Source organism: Mesocricetus auratus, unplaced genomic scaffold, assembly GCF_017639785.1.
Source record: "Mesocricetus auratus isolate SY011 unplaced genomic scaffold, BCM_Maur_2.0 Super-Scaffold_100691, whole genome shotgun sequence".
Lineage (NCBI taxonomy): Eukaryota > Metazoa > Chordata > Mammalia > Rodentia > Cricetidae > Mesocricetus > Mesocricetus auratus.
Window position 1 is genome coordinate 45375250 of NW_024429267.1, and position 25825 is coordinate 45401074.

The 25825-nt window shown below is 50.7% G+C and overlaps 2 protein-coding genes across 4 annotated transcripts in view; one reads left to right on the forward strand and one right to left on the reverse strand.

Annotated features, from left to right (window-relative positions):
* Nucleotides 1–8832, reverse strand: part of Mapkapk3 (MAPK activated protein kinase 3) — a 32768-nt gene extending 23936 nt beyond the window's left edge. Inside the window, exons 1-2 of the mRNA XM_005074870.4 lie at nucleotides 8621–8832; nucleotides 8097–8373 (exon numbers count right to left, since the gene is read on the reverse strand). Coding sequence (XP_005074927.1) covers nucleotides 8097–8321 — 225 coding nt within the window. The 5' untranslated portion in view covers nucleotides 8322–8373; nucleotides 8621–8832. The remainder of the gene's footprint in view (nucleotides 1–8096; nucleotides 8374–8620) is intronic.
* Nucleotides 8833–14746: 5914 nt separating this feature from the next.
* Nucleotides 14747–20040, forward strand: Cish (cytokine inducible SH2 containing protein). Of its 3 annotated transcripts, none has more exons than XM_005074871.4 (3): nucleotides 14747–15085; nucleotides 18010–18230; nucleotides 18464–20040. In XM_005074871.4, exons 1-3 carry the CDS (start codon nucleotides 15066–15068, stop codon nucleotides 18994–18996), a joined length of 774 nt encoding a protein of 257 aa, XP_005074928.1. In that variant the 5' UTR covers nucleotides 14747–15065; the 3' UTR covers nucleotides 18997–20040. The 3 variants fall into 3 exon arrangements, with proteins under 3 accessions (XP_005074928.1, XP_040595390.1, XP_012972370.1); XM_013116916.3 differs by lacking the exon at nucleotides 14747–15085 and adding an exon at nucleotides 15096–16196 and having other exon boundaries at nucleotides 18007–18230; XM_040739456.1 differs by lacking the exon at nucleotides 18010–18230 and having other exon boundaries at nucleotides 14748–15085.
* The last annotated feature ends 5785 nt before the right edge of the window (nucleotides 20041–25825 follow it).

The window sequence follows — 25825 nt, forward strand, 5'->3', positions numbered from 1 at the left end:
GCACAGGTATGCATGAAATTACCCTCCACACAAAGGTGACTACTCTTCTCAGATCTTGCATAGTGGTCATCACGCTTGAACATCTGCTGCCCGCCACAAGGCTGGGACCATGGGAGGTTTTCCAATTTCCATGATAACACAAACAGGGAAACTACTATCCCAAATTTGATGGTCACAAAACAGAAATAGAGACATCTGTTGTCATGGAAACCAGACCCTGGACAATAACCCAAATGACCTAGGCATCTCTATTGCATTCCCAGCAATGGTGCTTTCCCTCCTCCCTAAAGCTCTTCAGTCCCCGCACTGTTTCCCAAGCCTGTGACATTTACCCGTTGAAATCAGCTACATCCTGCCCGACCTGATCTGCAGGTGAGGAAGGGGTACCCCACCATTGGTGCTAAGGTTCTAAACCAGACAGATTGTCACCCACACCAGATCATTCTTCTGAGACCAGAGGTCTGGATTAAAAATGGCAACACCTTCCAGAAAGTTCCCCTCCCCCAACACCCCTGCCCCACTATACCCTAGTCCAGATAGTTCTTACACACTCTGCCTCCTGTCTGTGGTACACTGGGTTCTGGCATACTGGCTCAGTTGGATGAGGCCTGAGACAAGCTATACAGCCTGAGGAGCCCCACATCCTTAATAACCTTTGTAGACTGACTCATGGAATCAAACCTTGGAATTCACAACTATAAACTCCCACCTAGTGCGTGAACTGGGCAGACATAGGCACACACCAGCAGGGTACTGCCAAGATTCCCAGTAAAATTATAGAGGGCAATGCTAGTTAGCATCCTTCTAGAGGTCAGGTCTCAAAGACTTCCCTTCAAGAACTTACCTGAGGTAGGTGGGTGACGTGGATGCTAAGACTGGCATCAAATTTCCCAGGTTTTACGCCAGCCTTGCCATCGACCAGATGTGTGTACCCTGGGCAGGTCTACGACCTCTCTGAGCCTCAGTGTTCGCATCCATAAAAGGAGAATGATGAGGACTCATTAAAACAATGCTTGTTGTATATTAGAGATGGGCCTATCAGATAGATGTCTGCAGAAAACTGTCAGCTGCTCATGGGCATGTTACAATCTACAGAACCAGGGACTGAAGAGATGGCTCGGTGGCTAAGAAAGCTTGCTGCTTTTCCAGAGGACTTGAGTTTACTTCCCAGCACCCATGTCACGCAGCTCACAACTGCCTGTAACTTCAACCCCAGGAGATCTGACACCCTTTCCTGGTCTCTGTTGGCACATTCCCATTCATGTGCACATATCCATATACATATATACACATAATTTTTTAAATTAAATAAATAATAAAAAAATCTACAGAATCAGAGCTGGCAAGATGACTTAGCAGGTAAAGAACCAAGATGACAACCTGACTTCATCCCACAAGGTAGAAGACATGAACTGACTCCTGCGGTTCTCCTGACCTCCACATGCAGGCTAAGGCATGCACACACCCAAGTGCATGAATATACACACAAATGAGTAAAAGTAAAAAATTTTAAATTTACAATACCAAGGAATATTGTGGAATACTACTTTATGTAAAGATGTGTTATTTTGTTTATGTTGCAGAATATTACTTTAACTATGTCAAGGTTTGTTGCATCTCTTTATGTTGCAGAATATTACTTTAACTGTGTAAAGATGTGTTGTTACATTTGTTTATGCTCCATTTATTTAATTATGTAAAGATGTGTTACATTTGTTTCACCTTGCCTGCCTAATCTAATAAAAACCTGAACAGCCAATAGTTAGGCAGTAGAGGGGTAGGTGGGGCTGGCAGGCAGAGAGAATACTAGGCTGAATCTAGGCTCAAGAAGAAGAGGAAGGAGGGAGAAAGAAAGGGAGGCTCCTGGAGCCAGCTAAGCAGCCACCAGCCAGACAGACATGGAGCAGGACCTACAGAAGGAAAGAAAGGTAAAAAGACCCAGGGCAAAACATACTTGAAGAGAAACAGGTTAAGCTAAGTTATAAGAGCTAATGGGATAAGCATAAGAGAAGGTCAAGCATTCATAATTAATAATAAGTCTCCATGTCATGATTTGGAAGCTGATTGGTGCCTCCAAAAAAAAAAAAAGCCTGCTACAAAGGAAGGCTGGCATTAGCTTCTAGATGGGCTGCAGGCAGTGGGGAAAGAATCCTGGAAGACTATCAGAGGGACTAAGTAGGTTGGCAGCACACTTCCAACCAGGTATGGTATGAAGTATAGCTTCTTAAACAGTGAGTCGAGAACACATATGGAGTTACTTAACTGAATGTGGGAACTGTCAAAAATCTACCAACGGTAAATGGTTTCTGAATACACAACAACCAAAACTTTAAAAACCTAACATATGGTCGGGCGTTGGTGGCGCACGCCTTTCATCCCAGCACTCGGGAGGCAGAGGCAGGCGGATCTCTGTGAGTTCGAGGCCAGCCTGGTCTACAAAGTGAGTTCCAGGACAGCCTCCAAAGCCACAGAGAAACCCTGTCTCGAAAAACCAAAATAAAAAATAAAAAAATAAAAAATAAAAACCTAACATATAATGAATCCAAAGTGTTTGCCGCAGTGCTGACCATGGGCCTTCCCTGCAGCCTTGGCTCTCAAGCCACAACACATGGCCTTTGCACTGTGCATGCCATCACGACATGCAACATGGAAGCTGCCTGCCTTAAACCACCTCTGCTGAGAATTAATGCAATGGTATATTATGGAAGTGGCTTTTCTTATTCCAAGACAGGGTTCTTCTGTAACAATCCTGGCTGTCCTGGAATTCACTTTGTAGACCAGCCTGTCCTTGAACTTACTGAGATCCACCTGCCTCTGCCTCTCCAGTGCTGGGATTAAAGGCATGCACTACCACCGCCTGGCTGGAAAGTGACTTTAAAAAAAAATCATGTTTACAAAGTTTTCTGCTCTTACAGAAACACAATGGTTTAATTACAGAAAACAAGACCTTTAATATCTTCCATCATTCCTCAGCATGTTTTACACTAGTTTATCTTTGGATTACATTATTTTTTAGAATATTTGACTTTTAAAGTTGTTGTTTGAGCAGCTGACTTTAGTTACATTTTAAAAAATCATTAAAATAGATTTTGACTTGAGATTAGGACAGGATTTCCAACAATTTCTGAAAAGGCCCTAAACGTACTTCTACCATTTTCTTTTCTTAAAAGATTGGCCTGTTTTTATTTTATGTGTATGACAATTTTGCCTTCATGCATGTATGTGTACCCCACGTGTGTCTGATGCCTGCAGAGCCCAGAGGAAGGCACTGGATCTCCTAGAACTGGCGTTACAGACAGTTGTGAACCACCATATGGGCTCTGGGAGCTGAACCCCTACCCTTCTGCAAAAACAAGTGTTTCTTGACCGCTCAGCCATCTATCCAGCCCACTTTTCTTTGTTAGATATAGGATTTTACCCTGTAGGCCCTGGTTGACCTGGGACTCACAGAGATGTACCTGCTTCTGCCTCCCAAGAGCTAGGATTTAAAGAGGCATGTGCTACCACATCCAGTTTCATTTTATACTATTTATGTAAAAAAGCATTAATGATTGTAAAATCAAAATATTATTCAACCCTGAAAAACAATCTAAGTCCTATGGTGTCAAATACTCAGCCAAGATATCTTTCTTTATGTCAAAAATAAACAAAAGTACTGGGCAATAGTGGTGCTCATCTTTAATCCCAGCACTTGGGAGGCAGAGGCAGGTGGATCTCAGTGAGTTCAAGGCCAGCCTGATCTACAGAGCAAGTTCCAGGACAACCAGAACTGTTACACAGAGAAACCCTGTCTCAAAAAACCAAAAACAACCACCACAAAAAATAATCTCAGCACTATGGAGGCAGAGGTAGTCAGACTTCTATGATGTCAAGGACAATCTGGTCTACAGAGTGAGTTCCAAGATAACCAGGGCTACACAGAGAAACCCTGTCTTGAAAAACCAAAATAAATAAATAAACAAGTACATTCATCTCGTTAATATGGAATTTTTCTTTCATTTTTAATAAATAGTTGCATTGTACCTACAATTAAAAATGTTAAATAAATGTCTTGATGATTTATTATCAGTATTTGTATGATTTTTTGTTTTGTTTTGTTTTTTGAGATAGGGTTTCTCTGTGGCTTTGCAGGATAACCTGATACTAGCTCTTGTAGACCAGGCTGGTCTCGAACTCATAGAGATCCGCCTGCCTCTGCCTCCTGAGTGCTGGGATTAAAGGCATGTGCCACCACTGCCCAACAAATGTATGATTTTTTAAGCCCTGGTATAATCTCAGAACACTCAAACCTAGATCCAAACCCCAATTTTGCTGTGTAGGTTTAATGCTTTCCTGAAACCTGCTTAGCCAAATGGATTGCCCCTGGTGTTCAGAAACCTCCAGGCTCCCCTGATATTTCTTTCCTTCTAAGTGAGGAGTCACCGGGTGAGACTCTTTGGCCAGTGAAACCTGTTCATTTCCAGGGACTCTGTTGTGCGGGGCCACTGGACCAGGCATGTGCCTCTGACCCCTGAGTGAGTAACAAGAAGCAGAGGCTCATCTGACTGGTCTGGAGATGGCAGGTGAGGAGGTGGAGGCTGCCAAATGAGAAAAGCCTGCCCTGCCTGGCAGCCCCACCCAGCCTCAAATCCAGCCTGACCACACCAGCCCCAACAGGCCATCCCCGCCCATGGAGCAACAGGGTGGGGCACCCTGGATCCAGTCTCTCTCTCTCTGCCTCTCACTCAGGCTTCCTCCTCCTCCCTGCCCCTCTGCTCGCAGGTGTGGCCTGGTGGCAGAAAGGGCCTCATGGAAGGATACTTCCTCCACAGGCCTCCACAGTGGCCTCTGTCTGGGAGAGCGAAGCTGCTGCCTGCCCTTGTGAATTTCAGGCCTTTAGACTGGGGAGCGGCATTTCCCCGTGGTTAATCTCTGAGAGACTGTAGGAGAGATTAGTAGAAGCCCAGGTCCTTGAGCTTGGTTATCCCAATAAGCACTTAGGAGCCACTACTGCATGCCTGGCCCTGGGCCCAGGTGCTGCAGGGAGCTTTGATCTACAGCTTTAGGGGCAAAGAAAATTCCATTGCTCCAAAGGTCAGTCTCAGGACACCTTCCTGGAAGGAGTGGCGGGGGACATGGCTTCAATACAGAAGAAAGTCGGTCGCCTCGGGAAGCAAAGGCCGAGGACTGAACTGCAAAAGTCTTGTATGCCATACTCAGGCTCAAAAGGTGGAGAGTCAAGCCCTGGTGACACCAAGCGAGAGCTCCTGGTCTCAAGGGTGCTGTTTCCAATCAATCATGGGAAAGTTCCTCTGCGGTGTTGTGCTTCAGAATATCACTGTGGTCCTACACAGCACACATCCAGAGCAGCCTAGCTCGCCTCAGCCATCAACACGAATGGAAAAAGCTGTTCAGGGCGAGGCAGCCAGTCGCTCCCTAATGTTGAGCGTGGGAGGAGGGTGTTCACTGTGGAGACCCCACCTGGAAGACTCTACAGGAGGTAGTCCACGCCGCCATGCCGTTCTCTTAAAGAAGAGAAGGGGAGGCACTGGGAGCCCAGAGGGCATCCAACAGGCCACGGTGATCAGAAGGGAGGGTCCCCAGTCCTTATCTAGCATCAGGAGCAGAAAAAGACCCTGACTCTCCTCCAGTGTGTGCTCCCCATGTCTCCCCAGGTCCTTCTATTGTTTTTACTTGCAGGCACTAAGTGTCTGGGTCACATGTGCTTTTAATCAATTAGGCCTAGGAAGGAGCACAAGATGTTAGCAGGAGGAAAAGAAGACTGTATGCATGCCCCTGTACTCCCCGAGGCACCCCAGCCTCTAGTTCCAACAGCACAGCATAAGTGCTCGGGGTGCAACCAAATGCTCTGCTGGTCACAGAAGTTGTCCTGGGGAAAGAGGTCTTGCTGTGCACAAGGCCAAACCAGAGTAAGTCAGCAGCAGAGAGAAAGGGGAAGAGGGAGAGGGCCTGTTCCTCTAAGGCCCTACAAATGGTAGCAGCTACTGGGACAATGACCACACTCTTCCTGTTTCATGAGTGCCTGCTGCATTTAGGTTTCCTGTTAGGTACCTTCTGGCCCATCAGGCAACAAAGTCTATAGATGAGCATAGAAAAGGGATGGCTTGACCAAATTCAGGTTACAGGGTGAGGACAGGACAGCCTAACAAACTGAGGCACTGCTCTAAGAAGGCACAAAGGCACAGGGCCCATAGCTTTTCCTCGGCTGAGCTAGAAACAGCTAGGTAGAGGGTTAGGACCCACTCAGGGACTGGCTGAGTTCCCCCATCCCAGGCCTGCCACTATGCTGGGACCCCCAATATGTCCTTGTGCTTCTGAGCAGAGGACAGAAATTATGAGTGAGAAGACCCCCCCCCCTACCAAGGCCAAGCCACTGAAACAATATGTACACAGTCACTGGACCAGAGGTTGTGCTGGCCCCTTTTTGAGGGTAGGAGCCAAGATAAGAAAGAATTAGGGTGAGGGTCACATCTCATCTCTGTCTTCCCTTGGGGGTCAGTTTAGGGCCATATCTTGGGGCCTCCAGCAAGTAGCTCCAGTCATGCTCACCCTTAAGACTAAGGGGTACAGAGTTAAAACTACTCCAGAACTGCCACGGTTCCCAGATCAGGACATCGAGACCACTAGGGCACTCGAGAGGCAGAGGCAGGTGGATCTCTTCCAGTTCGAGGCCAGTCTGGTCTACACAGTGAGCTCCAGGACAGGTTTCAAAGCTACAGAGAAATCCTGTTTTGAAAACAGAAAGAAAATAAAAGATAAGCCACCTTCTCCCAGAAGACTCAGAAAACCCCCTGCCTGGAACCTCAAAGCTCTAGCGTTGGGTCAGTGGATAAAGAAACTATACCTAGGTCCCAGCCCCCAGGTCAATCCTTACCCTGCCCTTGAGCCACCTTCCTGATCCCCTCCAGAGTTCTGCTTGGGGGACAACCTCCTCCTCTGTGAGCCCTGATACACCAGAGAAAGACAAAGAATAGGATCTGGGTCCTCAAACTCTGTAGATTCTGTGCCTCAAGTACGTCCTGCATGATTCTTCTCAGTTCAAGCTCACACCAACGCCTGTTCTTTCTCCCTGAACAAAGTCAGAGACTTAACTATAACCGTCCAAGGTATCACCCAAGGTCACATAGCTGGCACACACAAAGTAGAGATTACAGCCACATCTACAGGACTCTGCACCCTGGCTCCTTCTGGCAACTTGTAAAACAGACCTTTCTCTACTAAACTGACTTCCAAGAGCCACTCTTCCTCCATGCTGTACCATCCGGTGCCAATGACATTGCCTCCATTTGGGTCAGGTTCCCAATGACAGGCGATTCAAGGGATTCTGGAGGAGTGGAGTGGAAACACCAGCAGACATGGGGGTTCTTGGGCTGGAACTGGGTGCCTGGAGCCAGATTCAGAGATCTGCTACTCCAAGCCATTCCCCCAGTCCACCTACATCAATGTGCCAGGTCGCTAGGGAACCTTGAATATGATGTGACTAAATGCCTGCCCATCATTGTCCAGGGTGGGACAGTCTAGGAGCAGAGCTGGCCCCTTTCCACAGGGAACTAACAATTCATCAAGATCCCAGTGGTCAAAGAGCACCCTAAGGGGTGGTGGGTATCAGCTTTTGCCCCACTAACTGGCTCTAAGAGACTCACAGTCAGTCCAGCCTAAGCAAGCAGAGGCAATGAGGAGGAAGCAGGCCACTCTGAGCCTTGGGGGTTCAGCCTCAGGTAGAGGGAAAGTTAGACCCATCACCTTAGCAGGAGCTACTTGTGGGGGGTGGGTAGCCAAGCAGTAAGAGGCCCACTTGGGCCTGAACACATAGCCCAAGTCAGAACCAGAGCATACAGCCTCTCCTTCCCACCTTCCGGGTACAGCTGCCCTACTCACAATGACTCCTCCCCTTGCTCTCTGGGACACACCCGGAGCCTGGGTAGGTTGAGCCTCTGTTTCCCCAAGTGACCACGAGTCTGATCTTAGAGGAAGAGTATAAAAATAAAACATGATGCTAAGTGTAGATGCTTAATAGAGGCCTCAGACACACACCCACAGGCATCTGCGGCTGAACCCTCCTGGTCACCCCAGCCCTCCGAGAGACGGCCACGAACCTTCAAGGCGCACTTCTGCCCGGTGCGCCGATTGTAGCACTCCAGCACCTTGCCGTTCACGCCCAGGCCCAGCACCTGCTTGGATAACTGGTAGTCATCAGTCACCGCATACTTCTTAGGCTCTCGTCGCACACCTAGGGCCTGAGCACCACCCAAGGTGGGCCCATCGAGTGCACCTGGCGGGGGCTCAAGACTCCCCTTCTCCTCTGCTGTCTCGCCATCCATGGCCCCCACGGGGCGCTCGGAGGTAGCCCCAGCCTGGTGCGTCCAGAGGCACCTGAGGGAAAGGGAAAGAGTCACCACTCCCCACACTTTTGGACACACCCCAGCCTTGGTTTCTCCAGAACTAGACTGACTGGGCTGCCGGCCCCAAGACAAGCTGGAAACTGCCCGAGAGTACCTACGAGCAGCAGGGAAGGAGGTGATCACTCAGCCCTGGCACATGTCGAGTGGGGAAGGAGCTCGGCGCTGGGTGGCCGCCAGATTCCGAGATCTGGTCATACAGGGGTCCCGGGAGAGCGTACCTGGCGAAGGCGCACTCGGTGGCACTGCACTAGACGGAAGCCATGCTGCAGGCGAGCCGGGCGAGGAATAGTGATCCGAGGAGCCGGTAGCCGAGGGGCGCCCAGGGCCCAAGTCTCGCCGCCCGCGGCCCACGTGACCCCCACCCCCCTTCCCGGCACGTCATGCGGACTTGGGGCCCCGCTAGGTCAGCCTTAAAGGGCCAGGCGGGTTCGGGTTGAGCTGGCCAGGGCACAGGCCCTGGCAGGCTCCGCCCCGAGCCCGGACAAAATGGGGGCGTGGCCTCCTGAAGTGGCTGCAACTTTCCTGACGCCCTGGGACACCAGTAGAAACTCCTCCAACTGCGGTACCAGTCTCGGATTTTATCCGTGACCTAGAAAAGTGACAACGCAAGTGAAAGCAGTAACATTTTGTTTCTCTAAGGGCTCTTGAGCGCCGCGTTCTTTTTGCACGCGGCCAAGGGGCTTGTTAAGACTCCCGACTTTCCAGGTGGCTAAGCGCTCTAGAATTCAACCTAATTTTTCTGCCAATCTGCCCCGGGAAGTGGTATGTTGCTTGATTCGCCACTCCAGTCCCTGGTGGTTCAGGGTACCTCTCTAGCACTAGCCCACTTTTCTTTCTGTACACTGCCTGACCAACCTCTTGACTTTGCGACTTGTCAGTCACAAATGTATTGGGCCACATTCATGCTGTCCTGTGACGCCATGTGGTCCGCAGATGCAGGGTGAACACACCTGGGATGTTCTTGAATCGGATTTCCCATTTGGCGGGGTACATCAACTTTTCACATTATGGTTTGGGCTTTAGGTTCTATTTCAAGTCTCTGGTCGTCGTGGTGGTGAAAGCTTGTAACTCCTGCACGAAGAAAGTTTAGGCAGGAAGATTGTGAGTTCGAGGTTAACCTAGGCTACACCGTGAGGCTGTTTATAAAGGCGCAGGCCTTTAATCCCAGCCTTTAATCCAGAGGAAGGCGGATGTCTGAGTTAGAGGCCAGTCTGGTTTACAAAGCAAGTTCCAGAGAAACACTGTCTCGAAAACCAAATAAATAGAGATTAACTTGACATTAAATTCTCTTTCTCTTATCCTAGAGACAGATTCTCTATTAGCTTTGAAATTTCCCTTTCTGCATTTAGACATGAAGTTCATTGTCCATCTTAGCCTATCATAGATATCTTGAGCCAGCTTTCCCAGAAGTCTCTTATTTTACAGAAGAATCAAAGGGACTCGGCAAGAGTCACAGAGATCGAGACTGTGTCTCTTGTGACAAATCTTCCAACCATATCCACAACCCACTAATTGAGAAACACCAGCGATTCCTTGAGACTTTCTGACAGTGGCTCTGAATAGGACTCTGCTGCCATCTTCAGGCTACACTCAGAACTACAGACACCAGGACCTCTGTCCTACCCAAAGGCCCTCTAAAGTGTATAAATCTCCTGGCCTACAAATTGGTGACTTTGAAGACCTCTTCTATAATGTCCCACCACAACACATACAAAGACACATGGATGAACATCCACAATTGTCAGAGAATTAGTTCCTAGCTAGCAGGAACTTGGTGACCCTCTGTCTATACAATTGCATCCCATTGCTGATAACCACTTTGTGAAGAATACTGCAACTATTTGTGGGTACTCTCTGTTTACGGGTGGTTCGGCCTGTCTCCTCCAGGCAACATCTAAGCTGGCAATAACCAGTGAAACAGAGGTTCTAGATAAGAGCCCTTATGGTGATCATAAGGGCACTTCCTGTGAACACCACGGCCTCACTGAGATGGAGAAGGAAGAGGTCACCATCCCTTTAGACACACATTGAAAACACACAAGAGAAACAAGACCAGAGGGAGCAAATAACCTGTTTGAAATGAGCAACTAGCAAGAGAAACCCCCATTTTTTCACACCACATGATGCTGAGAGCCCCCCCATTTCAAATCCAAAGCACAAGCTCGAAGTTAAACCCTCTCAAATAACGACCTCCTCCCATGATGCTTCCCTCTCTGCTCATCCACATGTGCAAGTACACTCTTACACACGCATCACACTGGTGGTATTTTAACTAGGCACGGATGTGTTACATGTGTTTATGGTGCAGAATGCTAATTTAACTGTGTAAAGCTGTGTTGCATTTGTCTATGCTGCATTTGTTTAACAATGTAAGGGTGTGTTTAATTATGAAAAGATGTGTTGCATTTGTTTCACCTTGCCTGCCTAGGGCACCTGATTGGTCGAATAAAGAGCTGAATGGCCAATAGCTAGGCAGAGAAAGAACAGGTGGGGCTGGCGGACAGAGAAGATAAATGGGAGAAGAGAGGGAGGATGAATGAGAGAAGGAGGGGGGAACGAGGGAGATGCCAGATAGGCAGCCATAGAGAAGCAGCGAAAGTAAGATATACAGAAGTAAGAAAGGTGACAAGCCCCAGGGCAAAAGGTAGATAAACAGGTTAAGTTAAAAGAGCTAGCCAGAAAGAAGCCTTAACCTAGGTCGAGCATTCAAAACTAAGAATAAGTCTCTGTGTTGTGATTTGGGAGCTGGTCGGTGGCCTAAAAGAGAAACCCTGGTATATACACAGTGCACACAAGACACACCTATATTCATACACCGTGCACACGAGAGACATACCTATATTCATACACAGGGCTAGATTTTAAGTGCCCTAAAGGCTGATGTTCCCTGAGGAGATGATGCTGACATCAGCAGGGTTCTCAATGGCAACCATAGCCCGAGCTGCAAGCAACAGCTTCCCCCTTGTCCTCTTCAGATTTATGACATAGATGCCATCACTTTTCCTTTCGTAGATGTGCTGCTCCATCTGAAGGTGGTCCCTGCCTCAGGGAATTTGAGGACATTGTGTAAAAAGTTTCCCTTTAAGTAATGATGGGAATCAAGAACAATGAACCCATCCCTGGATCTTCCATTTAATTTAGTTTTTGAGACAGGGTCTGGTGTAGCCCAAGCTGACATCAGACTCACTAAGTAGACAAAGATGACCTTCAACTCCTGACCTTCCTACCTCAACCTCTCAGGTGTTAGAATTACAGATGTGAGCCGCCATACACTTCATTTAGTTAAAATTTATATTCATAGAAGTCAAACTTGCTTGCTGCAATTGTTCAAGCCACACTGAAGCATAGAAAGTAAGTAGTCCCATAAAAAAATGCCCTTCCTGGGCTGGTGAGATGGCTCAGTGGATAAATGTGCACTCTCTATATAAGCCCAGAGACCTGGAAGGAGAGAATAGATTTCACAATGTTGCCTTCTAACCTCTACACTCTCGCTGTGGCATACACACACACACACACACACACACATGCACACACACAAGCACACACACACACACACACACACACACACTTAAAATCAGAATATGTAGCTTCTTCTCAATGCTTATGCTGCAGCAACCACCTGGAATCATGCCCCCTTTCACACTGTTGAAAAGACTTAAACATAGGACGCTGGGTGTGAGCGGTCTCCGCCACTTAGCCCTTTGTAATAGTTGTGTTCGAGGGAGCAGAGACTGGGGCCTTTGTAGTGGCTCACAGTGACCAGACAGACCATCCAGTAAGTGCCTGGTGGAGGGCAGTCCTCGCTCCCCACTACAATTGCCTTTTCATAAAAGGAACCTGCTCATGGTGAAAGGACGGAAACCAGATATTGAGGAAATATTGCTGTGCATTCTTGTTATTCATCTTGTGATTTTTTTTTTCTAGCAAGGGGAAAGGTAAAAGTGTCCTGCAGCAACCAGAATCCACACAGTGCCTGGGATGGAATACTCTAGAAAGTATCTCTGGATATTTGGCTAGTGAGGGCTGAAGAGGCGCCACTAGGTGGCAGTGTGGGCCCAGCAGTCAAGGAGGAGGGGGTCCTTTCAAGGGGAGCAGCCAGGGACTCGAGAGGTAATAAGGAAATGGTCAGAGTTATTCACAGAGCTTGAATGAAGCAAGTAGGTGGGCAGTTTGGGCAGAACAGAGGCATGCCACAGATACCAGCGCACAGGTGAGGTGCATAACACTGTTAAATCCACAGAAGACTATCGGAGAGCCAAACGCCTTGTGGACACTGGTTTGCACAGAATTTCCTAATCCCTGACCTCTGTAGGAGATACTTCCAAGGGGGATACCCAGGAGTTCGGATGCAGACTAGAGTGAGGACAGGAGGGATGCCGAGGAGTTTGCTGGTTACTTTGACCTAGAGAAGAAGTATTCGGAAGGTTGGAGGGCTTTGGTTGCAACACACTACTTGCTGGCTGTAAGATCTAAGCACACTGTAATCTGTCTTAGTTTCCTCACATAAAAGGCAGCGTTATCTGTGGTAGTTGTGACTTAGAAATAAAATTTGCTGAGTGTCTAGCATACAGTAAGTGACCAGTAGTCACAGTGAACTATAAGAGACATAGTCTTGGGGTAGAGTACTTGAAATGTGGCATCATAAAGATCCAAGTTCAAAATCACAGCTCTGGGGCCAGTGAAACAGACCAGCAGATCAAGGTGCTTGCCACCAAGCCTGGAAACCTTAGTATGAGCTCTGGGGCTCCCATGGCTATCCTCTGACTCCACACCTCCACATGAGTGCCATGGCACCTGCAAACATGTGAACACACACACACACATACACACACACAGAGAGAGAGAGTTGCATGACATCTATGAAATCCCCTTATCTTCATTGCAATGTGGCAATAGACAGTTCTGAAGAGTTAGCAGCCACACAGAGCTCCCAGCTTCACCCACCCACATTCCAAGAAACTGGCTTCCTACTCTACTCTGGGAGCCGTGGTTGGGTTACCCTGAAGTCTAACTTCCCCTTCGAGGCAGCTACAGAGAACTGGGTCCCTTGGAGTCATTTCTGATCTTCACTTAAGTACTCTTTCCATTTCACAGACTTATCTTCAGCTCTCTATCTTGGGTGGGGCACCCAGAGCCTTATCTGTGTTGGGGAAAGCCCAGACTCTATTATTCAAGATTCTATACACAGCCAGAAACCTGTCGTCCCTGCCAAAGATCTTGTAGCCACCCTTTCTGAGGAACCTGGGTGGGGTGGCATGTGTGGAGGGAAGGGACACACACGCTTGATAGTGACGGGTGTGGAAGTCATGGATACCACTGGCTCCCCAGATCTCATCTCCCCATATCCTGGACCAAGGTTTTGGAGGATATTCTCAATAGACCCTACCAGGATGCTCCTTGGTAAACTGGACACAGTGGCTTAGCCTGTAATCCCACACTGGAAGCCTGTACTGGAAAGTTTGGGAATAGCCTGGTCTACATACTCAGTTCCAGGCCAGTCTGGATCCTTTTTTTTTTTTTTTTTTTTTTTAATTCTCCCTGGTGAGTTACTGGGAATAAAACATAGCAAGTTCTCTGTTTTACAGGAGAGCGGTGTCACTGTTCTGTCCCCTAGTTCTGTGATCCTATCCCCAAACTCTCCCTTTATTTGAACTCAGTTTTCTCACAACATTTGGTTGTACCTCACCAAGCCATAAACTGGGCTATCTGGGAGCGGATTGCCTCTGTTTACCTCCTGGGGGGGGGTGCGTAATTTCCACGACTGGAGGCTCACTCAGAGATCAGGCACAGACGGGATGGACTCATTTGATAAAAAAGATTAGATGTAGCCTGAATCCTTCTAGCTGTGGTGATCACAGTAGACCTGATCATTTCCTCGGCCCCCTTATGCGCTCCACGCCTCTCTCTAAGTCTGTCTCCAGATCTCACACCTATCTCTCGTCAACTTCACACAAAGTGAGACTCAGTGGGGAGACTCAATAGGGAACCCTAAAGCAATGTCGGCTCGGAGCGGCTAGCCAGGAGGACTGGCCCGGACCCTGCCCCCGCGCTGCTGTGCTTCTACGGGGAGATAAGCGCACCTAATCCCAAAGAAGCAGAGGAAAGGAAGACAATCTGCCCACAAGTTGCCGGAGTCGCAACCCTCCTTAACTTGCCCCCAACCCAGCCTCTCCCTACCGGTCTCTAGGTCCCGCCTTACTCATTACGTCAGTCCAGGGTCCACGCACTTCAATTGGCCCGTCCAGGTACTCCGCTCCACCTCCAGAGCTGCGATTGGTCAACTCGAGGAGCTCCCGCCCATTTTTCCTGGAAAGTTCTTGGAAATCTGTCAAAGGTGTTTCCTTTCGCAGTCCGGAGCCCCAGACGCCAGCGCCCCTGTTCCCCTCCCGGCCACCACAAAACCTGCGGTTCTAGGAAGATGCGGCTTCCGGGAAGGGCTGGGACGCAGCGGACAAAAGATTAGGAGGCGCCTGGCCCCGCCCCTCCCTCCCGTCCGGCCCGTCCCCCCTCGTCCTTCCAGGCTGCTAGCTCCACAGCCTTTCAGTCCCTGCTAGTCGCCCGTGCGCCCCGGGACCTTGACCTTCGCGCCCTCGACACCCGCTGGCTCCCTTCTGCTCCCGTCCCGCCGAGTCCTGACTCTCCAGCCGCCGCTGCCTCTGGGATATGGTCCTTTGCGTACAGGGGTAAGCACAGCTCTCTCCCTGCCCATGCCCCAAGCGGGAAGCACCGGAAATCTCCGGCCTCGGGCTAGCTGCGGGATTTGGGAGGGCTTGACCGGTTGGAGGTGATGGAGCGCGAGTGGTGCGCCTAGAATACCCACACACACACACTTAGTGTGTGGATAGGGAAACGGGGCTGGCGAGCGGTGGGATCTCACTGGCGCCAACTGTAAGAGGTCCCCCAGGATGGAGCTCACCAGTCTAGACCTTTCTGAGCCCAGAGCTTACTTAGCCTTCCAGATTCCTACCTATCGGTGACCTTGAGCTAGCCCCATTCTCTGTTCAGGTCAGTGGTTAGACTCTTCTTAGGAAGCCAGCCTGAGGGCTTTGACTCTCCCAAGGCTGGCGCCTGATAACTAACACCTTTAGGTGCACCGCCACGCCTCTTTTTAGCCCACCTTCTCCAAGGTTTCCCAAGACGGAGTGTGGGACTGTAGTGGGAGGGAGGCTTTGATAAAGACAAAATCTTGGCCTCAGATGAATTTCTTTGGCACACCTGTGCACACTGTTTCAGCATCCCCTTAAGTCACTGGTGAGTCAGTAATTCAGGAAACGCTGGGAGGAGATGATTTAGGTGGGCATTACACACCCAGGGGGAGCTGGGTGGCCCGGTAGCAGTTGTTATAACTGACATGGGTATGGTGCCGGTGGTAGAAGGTGGGGCTGGACTGAAGCGCCCTTGCTCTGAGCAGGCCTGGGCCACTGGAAGACGGCATGGAGGTGCTGGGAAGACTAGTCCCCGGTGGGACCTGCCGTGGTCCTTCATTCTTCGAATTTTGGGCTCCTCAGCAGACTCCCACACCGCCTTCCCTCTTGAGTGTCCCTCCTCCATTCTGGGTCCCGACAGCCTCTTTGACTTCGCCTTAACTGAAGGCCCCTGGGCCCCTCAGGGCCTGCGTTGGGTATTAGGGAAAGAAGGTCTTTAGCAGATGTGCCTGTATCCCAAACCTAGGCTTTGTTCATCTCGCCCGGCATGTGTCCTCAGGCTAGATTCCAAGACATGCACACACAGGTTCTTGGAACACACTGGCCCTCACCCCCACCACAATGATACGGTGGTAGACACACCCCTACCTACCTAGATATGTAGTTTCTCCCCAGGAACCTGTGGGGATTAACATAGCTGTTCCATACCTAGACACCATGCCAGCCCCAGGGTTGCCTGCTACTCACACATGTGGGACCTGTGCAAGAGGCTGTCTGGTCGTGTTTACCACAGAGGCTGTGGAATGACTGGTTGGCTGCCCACATACTCTCAGAGGGTACCTGGATCAGGCTATGAGCCCCAGCAGGCAGATCACCTCAAAACGCTGCCTCTGGCTCACTAAGTGGAATTCCAGAACTCTCACAGCACAGTCAGATTGTTTGGGTGTGGAAAAACCCTTGGCAGGCAGAGCCAGTCAGTCACCCCCTCTCATGAGTGGTCACAGGACCATGACCTTCTAAACACCACTTACAGGTCTGGCTTCTGTCCCTGCTGACTGCCACCAGCTCTTAACCACCCTTGTTGTTTACAAGCAATACCTGATACAGGGTTCCTTCCCCCAACAAGTGTGGGCAGAGCCTGGGGTTTCATTATCCTTAGGTCCTAAGATCCAACCAGGGCCTAGACACAGAACCGAGGCCCAGGGACGCATTGTATTAGAAATGAGAGTGAGCTAACGTTTCCTTCCTCGGGAAGCAGGGCCCCTGGATCATCACCTGGGTGGGCTTCCCCTGAGAATCAGCCATCTCAAGTTCCCTAACCCTGGCTCTCCAATATTGCCAAACCCCTCGGGGCAAGTAGGCCCTCATCTGAAAGGAGGGAAAACTGTATCCCAGAGAGGCATAAACCGTACACAATATCATACAACATAGCAAGACTGACTGGACAGGGTGGAGTCTGGAATGTGGGTTGGGTATTCTGTTCTTTGGTGGGAGCTCTTATTTATGAGAGATGAGAGTTGCCAGTGCCTTTAGAAGCCACTGTCTCCCTCAGCTGGGAGGAGCAGAGCCCAGGATAGGAATCTGGCCGGTATGGGTAGAAGCTTTTCTAAGTCTTTAAGTCCTAGCAAGTGTGGACTGAGTTCCCCCAAGAGATTGACAGGAAGCTACCATGTAACCTTAGGCTTTCTCCTGTAATCTTGAGGTCTCCCTGAGGATCCCGCCCTAGTTCATCCTGTGACTCTACCAGATACAGTGGCATTTCACAGGCTACCTCTGTCAGAGCACAACTGGGAGATAGCTTTTGCGTTGACAGGTTTCCCATTCTTGTGGTAGGAATGCTGAAGTGCCCATGGGGAATGGCCTGTGATTCTGGTGAGGGCTGTGTATAGTAAATGCAGGAGAATAGAAAAGAATCTTTTGAGAATGGGTTCTGTGAAACTGGGGGCATGGGTATATATAGCTCAGTGGTAGAGCACTTGCTTAGCATTTGTGAGCCTCTGAGGTCAATTTCCAGCACTCCAAAAAACAAGAAAGAAGGATCTGTATATATGAGCTGGGTATAGTGGCTTGTACCTTTAATTCAGCACTTGGGAGACAGAAGCAGGTGGTTCTCTGTGAGTGTGAGACCAGCCTGGTCTATATAACAAGTCCCAGGCTAGCCAGGGCTACATAGTGAGATCCTGTTTTGTTTGTTTGTTTGAGACAGGGTTTTTCTGTGTAGATCTAGCTGTCTTGGAACTAGCTCTTGTAGACCAGGTTGGCCTTAAACTCACAGAAATCCACCTGCCTCTGCCTTCCAGTGCTGGGATTAAAGGCGTGTGCCACCAATGCTCAGCTGTTTTGTTTTTGGTTTTTTGAGTTTTCTTCAAAAAAAAAATCTGTATGTTGGGGGGAAGCAATCAAAGAACTTTTCTAAAACTGGAGACTATGTGAGACCCCTGTCACCAATCTGCCCACTTTAGATCTTGTCCTTTGCTGGCTGTGGAGCACACTGGGCAGCGGCCTCCGTGGGCCCAGTCTCTGGAGCTGCCTGGGCCAGCCATGCAGCCCTTGCTCACTGGGGCATTCCCAGAGGAGGTGGCAGAGGAGACCCCTGTCCAGTCAGAGAGCGAACCAAAGGTGCTAGACCCTGAGGAGGATCTGCTGTGTATAGCCAAGACTTTCTCCTACCTTCGGGAATCCGGTGAGTCTCAGGGGAGAGACAGACCTTGTCCTGGGAAGACTGTGGAGGAACTAAGCTCTCTGGATTTTGAATCTGCTTTGGGAAGCGTGGTCCTGCCCCCCAAGTCTGATGGTAGAGCTACATCCCTCTCCAGAAAAATGTGAAGGGACTCTCCATCTTCACCTACCCTGGGTTGGTGCCCTGAGGTAATTTCCATTCTGATCAGTCCCTTGGCCTCCTCTCTACTTGTCTAGGATGGTATTGGGGTTCCATTACAGCCAGTGAGGCCCGGCAACACCTGCAGAAGATGCCAGAGGGCACATTCCTAGTACGAGACAGCACCCACCCCAGCTACCTGTTCACGCTGTCCGTCAAAACCACCCGTGGCCCAACCAATGTACGTATCGAGTATGCTGATTCTAGCTTCCGACTGGACTCCAACTGCTTGTCCAGACCTCGCATCCTGGCCTTCCCAGATGTGGTCAGCCTTGTGCAGCACTATGTGGCCTCCTGTGCTGCTGACACCCGGAGTGACAGCCCGGATCCTGTTCCCACCCCAGCCCTGCCTCTGCCTAAACAAGATGCACCTGGTGACTCAGCCCTGCCTCTCCCCATGGCTACTGCTGTGCATCTAAAGCTGGTGCAGCCCTTTGTGCGAAGGAGCAGTGCCCGAAGCTTACAGCATCTGTGTCGCCTAGTCATCAACCGCCTGGTGGCCGATGTGGACTGCCTACCGCTGCCCCGGCGAATGGCTGACTACCTCCGACAGTACCCCTTCCAACTCTGACTGGACCAGGCCCTCTGCCCTGCCTCGCACAACTACATCCTGGAGGGGACACAGGACACAGCTGGACTTGGGTTCCTATTGTCCCTTCTTCAGTCACCCTGGTGCCTGCGTACCTACAGCTGGATCAGAAAGTGCCAGCAAGACCAATGCAGGTGGACGAGGGGTTGTGGCACCATTCTGAGGCCAATGCCACTAGGCACCGTATGGCTCTTTGTACTGAGCCATGTGTCAGAGCAGAGTGAGACAGGGCAGGACTTTGTCTCACTCTGCAGGCTGGATCCAGGCCTCCATTCATTCGCGTGCCCTAGTCACCCAAGCTCTGTATGTTCTCCCAGCCCTGGTTTCTCAATCTGCTGGGTAGGGCAGGCCCCCTACCTATCTATAGAGCAGTCAGCCCGTTTCTGGGAGAGTATCAGCCAGAGGAACTGAGGTTGGTAGTACCAGCCCCTTGTGGGGATGCAGGCCAGGCTGGGGGAAGGGGGACTACACAGTTATACAGTATTTATTTATTTATTCTTCTTTCAGGGGTTGGGGGTGGGTTAGTGGCATGAGCCAACCCATTTCTCTGCCCTAAGGTCTGGGTGGTCCAAAGATCCCCAGCCCTGGTTCTTCCCTGTGGAGACCCCCACCCCCAGATGTATTGTTGGGCCCAAAGTAGTCCTGAATGCCCTGGCCCTGCATATGGATGTGCTCACTCTCATTTCTTCCTAGTCTCTTTTGAGACACTGGGTAACCAGACAAACAGGAGCCAGAAACACAGAGCTCACGCTCATCCTCACAGGCCAGCGCCAGGGGTCCACAGAGCTGGCTTCTCTGCGGCCCCTGCAGAGGGCCACGCGCTGGGCCAGGAAGGGGATGCCAGCTGAAGGGCTGCCGCTGCTGCTTCCTCCCAGCTCCAGTGGAACTGATGCCTGCATGTGAGAGAGGGAGAAATACATACCTAAGGAGACGTTCTAAAGCAATTACTATAACACAAAAGCCAGTCTGGTGGCTTTCCTTCCACTGATTTTTCTGTAACGATAATAAAATTATGCCTTCCATTTATGAAGCCTTCTGTGGGGCATGTGGAGTTGCGGATAGTTTGTCTCCCTTTCATCCTGTCATCACGACCCAGTTTCGCATCTAGAAAAGCCGACGCTCAGGACCTTACATGACTGAGCAGTCTGCCAGGGCACTGACGGGTGCAGGTAACAGAGAGCTGCCTTTCTTGTCACCGTCCCCCTTGTTCCCTCGGGAAATGAGAGACAGGAAGTGAAGGTCTGTTGGCATGCCTTCTGGGGTGCCATCCATTGCATTATAGGTATGTGGGAAGTGGTCGCAAAAGAGCTCCAAGCCCGAGAGGCGTATGAAGAGGAAGTCTCCATTCAAAGTGCGAGTGGGCACGGAGGGAGGCAGTCCTCGCAAGGAGAAAAGTCCAGTGGGAACAAAGGTATGCAGGTATGCTGAGGAGCCCTGACAGGAGGCCTCAGAGGGCTCTTCCGGGGCAGTGGGGTAGACCATTGAGTCAGAGATAGTGACCAATGAGCTGTAGGGTCTGGTCTGGGGGAGGGGTGTCAAAATTCTTGCTCAGGCTGTCTCCTCTTAGTCAAGATCTTGTACATCAGAAATACAATTAAAATGAAAATGCTGTCCAGGGTTGATGGTCCGATTCGGGAGTATTTAGGCTGCTGGGACCCTGCTACAGCCTGATGTTTTCTCTAGCCATGCGTGAGGGCCTCCCAGGAAAGCTCCTCGAAACTTGTTCATGGCCATCTACGCCTTATTTTGTAAACAATTCGAGATATGTTCTTAGTCCTGAGACCATTAGAAGTTGTGAATTACAAGAGGCCAGTAATGGTGGATCTTGAGCAGGAATGAGAAGTGGCGTCTTGATACAGAAGAGGCATAAATAAATAAACAAACAAACAAACAACCAGAATCAGGGAGGCCCAGGACTGAGGACAAGGAGGACAGTCATGATACAGAAGAGGAATGGCACTATGTGGGCCAGGAAGATGGCTCAGGGGTTTATGCTACTCTTTCAGAGGGCCGGAGCTCCCAGTGCCAGTGGAACTGATGCCATCTCCAGGCCTCTGTGCCCCTATACACACAGAAACACACACATGAAACATAATACTTTTTTTTTAAGGAATGACATTGGGTGAACAAGAAGTAGATGAAGGATGGATGATGTTTTTAAAAGCCGGGAGTAGTGTCCAAGCCCATCTCTTTGGTCTGACACCTTCTCAGTTGCTGGTGGCATCTGGTAAAACTTTTGCTAACTGTGGGGGTCAACAGTGTGCCTCTTCCAAGTGTCACCATGGCCCTGGTAGGGCCTTTTCTTCAATTTTGATCTCAGTTTCTTTGTAGTTCCCAAAGTGTGTGAGGTAATCCCTGTTGCCCTCCACCCCCCAGATCTGAGTCATTTAGTGGGAAAGTACTGGGCACGTGGGGGCCAGAGGCAGGCTTTACAAGTCTGGTGCCTCCGCCTGGACAGTCAGCTGCTATAACAAAAGGAAGCAGAGAAAACCTCATTCTTCACAAGAGGGACTGTCTAAGAAGGCCTGCAGGGGCAAGTCTGCATGAAGACTGTCCCATAGGAGTGGGGTTCAAATACTACCCTACATTCAAATACCAGGATCAGGGGCTGGCTGAGGCCACTCAGAGAGCTGAGCCCAGACCAGCACTCACCCTAAGTGCCCCTCTGCCTCACATGGCTCTGTGAGATGGAGAGAGGCAACTGGGTGGCAGCTAGAACAGTCGTTTCTCTCCACCTGCTTCTGGCTGCTGAGAGCACTGGGACTGCCCTGGCAATGGGCCGTCCCTGGCTCACCTCAGACCAGAGTCTCTTTCCTGAGAAGGGGCTGCCAGCTACTGACATTTCAGTCTTTATATGAGATGGCTAGCAATGCCTGCCTGGGGACAGGGACAGCAGAAAGCGTGTCATTGGACCCCAGACCCAAGCCTAACAGAAAGGGAAAAGCAGCTGGCCAATGCAATCACCCCTGGATGGTCCTGGGCTACTAAAAAGGGCAACCCTGCTGGCACTAGCTAGGGAGGAAGGGTGAGCCATGAGGGGGACATGTGGGACCCTGCGTAATATCCTAATAGTGACTAATAGTAACCCTTTGCTGATTGAGTCCCTTCACATGTGCTCTCTGGCCGCTAACTGAGCCAGACTCCACCAAGGCCCTGGGGACACAGCAGGGAACAAGACAGACATGGCCCCCATGCCCCTGGGACTTGTGGGTAGTGCGAGAGAAGTTGTAAACAAGTGAACAAATGGGCAAGTTTTGAGTGGGTGAAGAAAGTAGAGGCGGCAGAGAGTGGCCTTAGGTGTGGGGTCACTCTGCAGCAAAGAGGGATGGAGAAAGTGCTGAGGGGGGTGGCAGTGACCCTGGCTATCAGAGCAAAAGGTGGCTGCTCTCACGGATAATGTGGGGGAAGGGCTGTCCCAAACACTGGGAACAAACCTGGAATCCAGGATGGAGCCGGGAGGACAAAAGGGCCATGAATGAATTTACTCCAGCTGGTAGAGTTGTGCTCTGGTGCTCCTTGGAGCACCTCGGGGTCTAGCAGGGCTGCAGATCCTAAGTAGATGCTCCCTGAGAGCCTCAGAGCAGGTGACCAGTGAGAAAGGAGATTCACAGGCATGGAACTTAGAGGGGTGGGGTGCCATAGGAGACCAGAGGAGGCAAGGGTGGCAATTTGGGGTGTGGCTCATTCCCCTTTAATTCTCCCTCCAGCTCTGCACACTAACAGAGGTCGTCCCTGTTTTCAACTGAAGGGGTAAGGCTTAGAGCAGTAACTCTGAACCTGTGAGTCACAACTGGTTCACAGGGGTCCCCTAAGACCATCAGAAAACACAGATATTTATACTACAATTCCTGATGGCAACAAAATTACAGTTATGAAGAAGCAACAAAAACAATTTCATGGTTGTGGGTCACCACAACATGAGGAATTGTATTAAAGGGTTCCAGTGTTAGGAAGGTTGAGAACCACTGACTTACAGAGAGGCCATGGCTAGCTCATGGTCATAGCCTTTTCATGTAACCACTACTCTATCCAGTCTCTGAAGCCTCGCCTGCCAAAGCCTTAGACTCCCAAGATTCAGAAGCCAGACAGAATAGGAGAGATGCTTAGCAGGGCCTTGCGGGCCAGGGTGCTGGAGCTGGGCCCTGGAAGGCTCTGCCCGGCCACAGGAGGATGGGTTTGGAGAGTGGTCCTATCGTAGTGTCCCTCTCTGGACTTTGCCTCTGGAATGACTGGGGAGCAGGTACTACGACGTCTCCCAGGTATTTTCTGTCAGCAGGTCTAACTGGTTCGTGTCTTGCTAAGATGTTTCACTCACTATTACTGAGTTCCTTTGGTCCCGAGGGCCCCTGAACCTAAGTCCAGCATTAAACTTGCTGTCTGAGCAGACCCTGCTAGACCAAGGCTATATGTGTCTAAATAGCATTGAAGCCATGACTGGCTGCCTTCACTCTCAGATGGGAACCCTCCTACCCTACATGTCTGGGGTAAAGTGAAAGGCCAGGGACCTGGGGGCTGAAATCAAATACTGTCTAACACACAGGAAGGTCTGGGTCTGTGAATCGGGATGGGGTCTGGCACTGGGGACCTAGCTGAGGCTGTCTTCCTTTAGAAAAGGAGCCTGGGCAGGCCAGAGCAGCCCTTTTCACACCGACCTGTTAGACCAGTTTTAATCTAGAGCAGGCTTACACTTGGTCTCCCCACCCCTCTCTGGCTCAGCGGGGCAGTACATCCAGCCAACGGGGGGGGGGGGGGGCACCGCAGTGGTCACTGTAGGGCAACGGGATAGGGATCCACGGCTGCGACACAAGCTAGAGGAGGTCCCTGGAGGGTTAATTCTGGCCAGACTGCAGACTAGAGTGACTGGGCCTGGCTCTGGGGGAAAGCCAAGCGCATGGAAGCTGACACTCATCTGTGAGCAGGAGCTACAGCAGGCTGAGTGCAGATGGAGGCCAGAAGCTGTCTGCTCAGTGCAAAGACACTGGTTTCCATGACCCGAGCCGCATCAAAGCAAGCGGAGTCCAGGTACAGCAGGTAGCCTCTGAAGGGAAAACTTGGGGCTACCACAACTCCTCCAGGCAGCCTTCCGGGAGTGTTCCACCCACACAGGAACTTACTGTCCCCAGAGATATCCTGACGGTGTGGTTGGAGGGGGCATGGCATCTAGCAAATGCTTTCCTGGGGCAGAACCCTACTCTGGGGACTTTCCCAGCCCTAGCACCAATAAATCAGACCAGACTTTTCCTGTCACCAGACAAGGGCTCCCTTTCCACCAAAGACATGGAGTTCAGTTCCAGCCTGTGTCAGGCAAAGGCTGTATTCTAAGCGCCTCTCAGCAATCAGCCTCCTCCCAAGAAGCATTTTACCCTCCCGACTTGAGCACATCAATGTGTGCGTTCCTGTGTGTGTGTGTGTGTGTGTGTGTGTGTGTGTGAGTATGCATGTGTGTGTGAGTGTGCATGTGCCCGTGTGTGCTCTTGCGTGTGTGCTGACCTTTCTTTCCCCTTGGCTAACATTCCTTTGTTTTCCTCAGCTCCCCAGGGGACAATTTGATAGGAGGAGCCAGCTACAGAAGAGAGAGGTCCTTGGGGAAACATTGCCTCAAAGCTCAGAGCCATGAAGGCCTATCCAGACAGAGATGGTTCCTGTGGCAGCCTGAAAAGGAGGGACCACAGGAAGAGACCTCCTGGGAGGGTGTACTGTTAACCCTGGCACTTGGTGCCTGTGCCCCTGGGATCTTGCCATCATCAGTCTGGCATTGACGGGGTAAGCTCAGCTTTAACAGGCAAAGCTGGGTGGCTCTGAGCAGGCTGTTTTTATCTTCCTGAGACACACATTCTCATCACAGGCCAAAATTCTGGGTTTACCGTCTGTGGGATCGACTTGCCCTTGTGTCCTACCCAAAAGGTGCCCAGGCTGGGTCTGCATAGCCCTTTCTGTACCTTTTCACTTCGAATCAGCCACTCAGTCTCAGGGTTGGGAGGTGTGGGCTTTGGGCACACCAGCACCCCCTTTCCAGCAACTTGACCATCCCCAGTTTCTCTCCTGGATCTCAGCAGGTTACCTGTGGGTGCTTGTGGAGGGCAGAGAAGGCATAATGTGTGCGGCTCCACCCCCACCCTGGGTGAGGTGTTTTCGCCAGAACCATAGCAGCTGTGGCTAGAGGCCTCTTCCCAGGAAGAGCAGAGCGCCTCTTCCAAGAACTCTGAGGAGGGCGGGCAGGAGGGTGCGCGGGGGAGTTAATTTTAAACCAAACAGCTTTCCACGCTTCTCAGGAACTGGTTGCTCAATGTGCTCGGGCAGGTCCCAGGCGAGTGGGTAGGCCTGGTGCCAGCTCAGAGGTAGAGTGGGTGGCAGACACCAGAGGAGAGGCCCATCTGACCTTGAGGGAATTTGGACTCTGTCTCTGTACTCATCAGGGCCTGTCTCTCCAACCCCAGTCACCCATCCAACTTGCTGGGGAATTTGAAGGGGTGGCTTCCTCAGTTCTAAGCAAGAAAAAGGACATTATAGGAAAAAATCATAGTGAAGGTGTCACGTTCTTCCAAGGCCCCAGAATTCCTACTCCCATCCCCTTCACTGTGGGGAACTTGCCATACTGTCCCCTGGCCTGTACCTCTAGGTGTTTTCTGATGAGGGCCTCCTCCAAGGCCAGGGGAGGCCTGGGCCAGTTCTCTGTGGGATAGCTCTCTAGGAACCAGGCTAGTGGAAGTGATGGGCCCAGACAGTCATTTTCATTTGTGTGTGGGGAGAAGGCCACGGCCTGTCCACATGGCTGACCAGGAGATAGACAGGGTGCACTTCAGTTCATTGA